At 45.5% G+C, this 4,582-nt stretch overlaps 1 protein-coding gene across 1 annotated transcript in view; it reads left to right on the top strand.

Annotated features, from left to right (window-relative positions):
* Window positions 1–4,582, top strand: part of dysf (dysferlin, limb girdle muscular dystrophy 2B (autosomal recessive)) — a 109,021-nt gene that overhangs the window by 83,541 nt on the left and 20,898 nt on the right. Inside the window, 4 exon segments of the mRNA XM_078281761.1 lie at window positions 983–1,111; window positions 1,717–1,872; window positions 2,214–2,305; window positions 4,496–4,581. Of these exon segments, the coding sequence (XP_078137887.1) occupies window positions 983–1,111; window positions 1,717–1,872; window positions 2,214–2,305; window positions 4,496–4,581 (463 nt within the window).

Here is a 4,582-nt window from a genome sequence, read left to right on the forward strand (position 1 = left end):
ACACACACACACACACTGGTGGAAACTCACTTGCATGTTGTGTATAATCATATATTCGTTTTCTTTCCTCTCTTCTGTTCCTCTCCTCCTCTCTCTCTTCTTATTTCTCTCTGGTTTCCTTCCCTCTTCTCTCTCTTGTTTCCTTCCCTCTCTCTCTCGTTTCCTTCTCTCCTTTCTCATCCGTTCCTCCTCTCTCCCTTGTTTCCTTCTCTCCTTTCCTTCTCTCCGCTCTCATCCTTCCCTCCTTTCTCTCGTTTCCTTCTCTCCTTTCTCATCCTTCCCTCCTTTCTCTCGTTTCCTTCTCCCCTTTCTCATCTTTCCCTCCTGTCTCTCGTTTCCTTCCCTCCTCTCTCTTGTTTTCTTTTCTTTTCTCATCCTTCCCTCCTCTCTCGTTTCCTTCTCTCCTTTCTCGTTTCCTTCTCTCCTCTCTCATCCTTCCCTCCTTTCTCTCGTTTCCTTCTCTCCTCTCTAATCCTTCCCTCCTTTCTCTCGTTTCCTTCTCCCCTTTCTCATCTTTCCCTCCTGTCTCTCGTTTCCTTCCCCCCTCTCTTGTTTTCTTTTCTTTTCTCATCCTTCCCTCCTCTCTCGCTTCCTTCTCTCCTTTCTCATCCTTCCCTCCTCTCTCTCGTTTCCTCCTCTCATCTCTCCTCTCCCCTCCTCTCCTCCCCTCTCCTCTCTCACCCCTTCTCTCCTCTCCTCTTCTCTTCCTCTCCTCTCCCCTCCTCTCTCCTCCTCTCTCCTCGTCTCTCCTCTCCTCCCCTACTCCTCTCTTCTCTCTCCCTCTCTCCTCTTCCCTCCTCTCCTCCTCTCCTGTCCCCTCCTCCTCTCCTCTCCCCTCCTCTCCTCTCTCCTCTCCCCTCCTCTCCTCTCCCTCTCCCCCCTCCTCCTCTCTTCTCTCTCCCCCTCCCCTCCTCTCCTCCTCTCCCCCCCCCTCCTCTCCCCCCCCCCCTCCTCTCCTCTCCTCCTCTCCTCCTCTCTTCAGGTGTATGACAGGGAGTTGGAGAAGGTTGAAGGTTTCTCTGCTCTGTCAGATTTCTGTCAGACGTTTAAACTTTACAGAGGGAAAACTCAGGATGAAGGAGAGGATCCTTCAGTGGTGGGAGAGTTCAAGGTAAAAAAAACAAAAACTCTATTCTATTCTACTCTATTCTGTTTTGTTTCTGCTCTATACTTTTCTACTCTCTTGTGTTCTGTTCATGTCAACTCGGTTCTGTTCCATTCTGTTGTACTGTTTTCTATTCTATTCTATTCTATTCAGTGCTGTTCTGTTCTGCTCCTCTCTCTTGTATTTCATTCTGTTCTATTTCGTACTGTTCTATTCTATTCTAACCTGCTTGGTTCTGTTGTGTTCTTCTGTTCTGCTCCATTGTGCTCTATTTTGTTGCATTCTATTCTCTTCTGTTCTGTTTTCTTCTGTTCTGTTGTGTTCTGCTGTATTGTTTTCTGCTTTGTTGTATTATGTTGTGCTCTGTTGTATTCTGTTGTGCTTCATTCTTCGTTCTATTGTATTATATTCTGTTGTATTTTGTGCTATTCTATTATGTTCTGCTCATTTCGGGTGATTTCAGTTCAGTTCGGTTCAATTCAATTAATTGGAATTCCAACCCATTTTAATTCAGTTCACTACAGTTCACTTCAATCCCAGTAAATCCCAGTCATCTAACTCTACCCCGTCTCCTCCTTCCTCCTGATGTTACCCCCCCCCCCCCCCATCAGGGGATGTTTAAGATCTACCCGCTGCCGGACGACCCCTCCTCCCCTCCTCCCCCCAGGCAGTTCAGACAGCTGCCGCCCAACGGCATGGAGGACTGTCTGGTCCGAGTCTACGTCATCCAGGCCAGCGGACTGCAGCCCAAAGACACCAACGGGAAGGTAGGGGTGTGTGTGTGTGTGTGTGTGTGTGTGTGTGTGTGTGTGTGTGTGTGTAGAAGGGAGTGGAGGGATGGCAGGATAAAGGAAGGATGGAGTCAAAGTCTACTTAATAACATTTAATGGACTGCAAGTCAAAGGTGCAAACAGAAAGGTATATATGGATGGATGGCTAAAATCTTTTTACAAAAAATAATAATAATACACTTTATTTGAATAGCACCTTTCTTATACAAACTGGTTCACAAGTTAAAAGAAAATGAAGATGAATTAATAAATACATACAAAATGCGTAATAGTATAAAATACATACCAACAATAAATAAATATGTGTGTGTTTTCAGTGTGATCCGTATGTGAAGATCAGCCTGGGGAAGAAGACCATCAACGACCACGACCACTACATCCCCTGCACTCTGGAGCCTGTGTTCGGAAAGTACGGACCGTCCCTTTAAACTGTCTGTCTGTCTCTGTCTGTGTGTCTGTCTGTCTGTCTGTGTGTCCTGTCTGTCTGTCTCTCTCTGTCTGTCTCTCTCTGTCTGTCTGTCTGTCTGTCTGTGTGTGTCCTGTCTGTCTGTCTCTCTCTGTCTGTCTCTCTCTGTCTATCTCCATCTCCATCTCTGTCTGTCTGTCTGTCTGTCTGTCTTCATCTCTGTCTGTCTGTCTGTCTGTCTGTGTGTGTCCTGTCTGTCTGTCTTCATCTCTGTCTGTCTGTCTGTCTCCATCTCTGTCTGTCTCTCTGTCTGTCTGTCTCTCTTTGTCTGTCTCCATCTCTGTCTGTCTGTCTGTCTGTCTGTCTCTCTGTCTGTCTCCATCGGTGTCTGTCTGTCTGTCTCTCTCTGTCTGTCTGTCTGTCTTTCTCTCTGTCTGTCTGTCTGTCTCTCTCTGTCTGTCTGTCTGTCTCTCTCTCTGTCTTTACGTTTTTCTTATGTCGGACAATACCTCTAATAAAAAATATCATTATGTTAGTTTCATTTTCTTCCGTTGAGAAGAAGTTGTTGAGCTAAGGGTATTTACATTTACATTCATTTACATTAATTCACCCATTCATGCAAAATCCCCTTAAAATGAGTTAAGGGAGTGATTAATGGAGGAGGTCCATAATGAAATATTTATTTTACATGAGATAAAAAGTTTAGGAGGACGGGGAGACTTGGTATGCGGGAACAATCAATACTTTGCAACAAAAAATTGACATCTTAAGTCCAGTGGATTTAGTTTTAATATATATTTTTTGGACCTGTCTGTCTGAGTGTGTTTCACAGCAGCAGGGGTCGCTGCACTCACACTGATCACACTGACGGGACAGAGAGGAGAGCAGAGGTTCAGATCGCTGCAGACAGACTGGAGTCGCTGGCTGGAGGCCCAGAAAACAGACTGCAGGCTCTGGTTCAGCTAATTATGGGTGAACTGGGAAATACAGTGCAGACCAGTGAACAAACCAGTCCAATTAAAACTCATTTACAGGGGAAGACACATCACATCACATCACATCACATCTCATCTCATCAGCTGCTCTCTGTTTCTAGCTGCTTGGTACAGATTTACATTTTACTTTATTTGCGTACAACCAGTTCTGATTGACCTCCATGATGGAGCCATGTGGTTCGTAGGAGATTTGTGATGCAACTGCGACTCAATGTGATGAAAGAGACGTGAGGTTATGCTTCGTGTCGGGAGGCATTTCAAACTTGTAGCAGAGGAGATCGCTACAAGAAGCTACCATGGTTTCTACAGTAAATGACACTTTGTGAACAACCTGCATCAATCTGTATTCATTGATTAGTAGCTGGTTAAGTATCTAAGTAACTATCAATCGACTCTGGTCAAAGTCTACATAATAAAATTTAATCGACTGTAACAAATCAACAAATTTAATCGACTGCAAATGGAAAGAAATGGATGGATGGATGGATGGATAGATAAAAAACAAAAACCCACTATTTTTAGTTGTATAGCTACCATGGTTTCTACAGTAAATTACACTTTGTGAACAACCTCCCATCAATCTTTATTCACTGATTAGTAGCTCCTTAAGTACCTAACTAACATCAATTGACTCTGATTCTGTGGTATTTGGGTAGCAAGCTAACGCTGTAGGCTAATGTACCATCTCTATTGTGTTATATTATGGATTCCTCCATGTTGGATTATTTTCCTCTGAGGTCAACACGGCCAAACAAGTGTTTCTATTGGCCGGCTGCACGAATTTGCAGGTCAGAGTTCAAGTGCAAAATCGATTCGCAACCGGAAGCGATTGTTTTTATTCGTCCTTCGCGTTGTTTTCAATTGACATCAATGGGAATGCCAATGAGTATTGGCATTAGTCACATATAGACGACCCTCTCCCTCCTGTCCCGCAGGCTGTTTGAGCTCTGCTGCTCTCTCCTGTCCCGCAGGCTGTTTGAGCTCTGCTGCTCTCTCCTGTCCCGCAGGTTGTTTGAGCTCTGCTGCTCTCTCCTGTCCCGCAGGTTGTTTGAGCTCTGCTGCTCTCTCCTCCTGTCCCGCAGGTTGTTTGAGCTCTGCTGCTCTCTCCTGTCCCGCAGGTTGTTTGAGCTCAGCTGCTCTCTCCCTCCTGTCCCGCAGGTTGTTTGAGCTCTGCTGCTCTCTCCCTCCTGTCCCGCAGGTTGTTTGAGCTCAGCTGCTCTCTCCCTCTGGAGAAAGACCTACGGGTGATGCTCTACGACTACGACATGCTGACCAAGGACGAGAA

The sequence above is a fragment of the Centroberyx gerrardi genome, chromosome 23 (genome assembly GCF_048128805.1).
Source record: "Centroberyx gerrardi isolate f3 chromosome 23, fCenGer3.hap1.cur.20231027, whole genome shotgun sequence".
NCBI lineage: Eukaryota > Metazoa > Chordata > Actinopteri > Beryciformes > Berycidae > Centroberyx > Centroberyx gerrardi.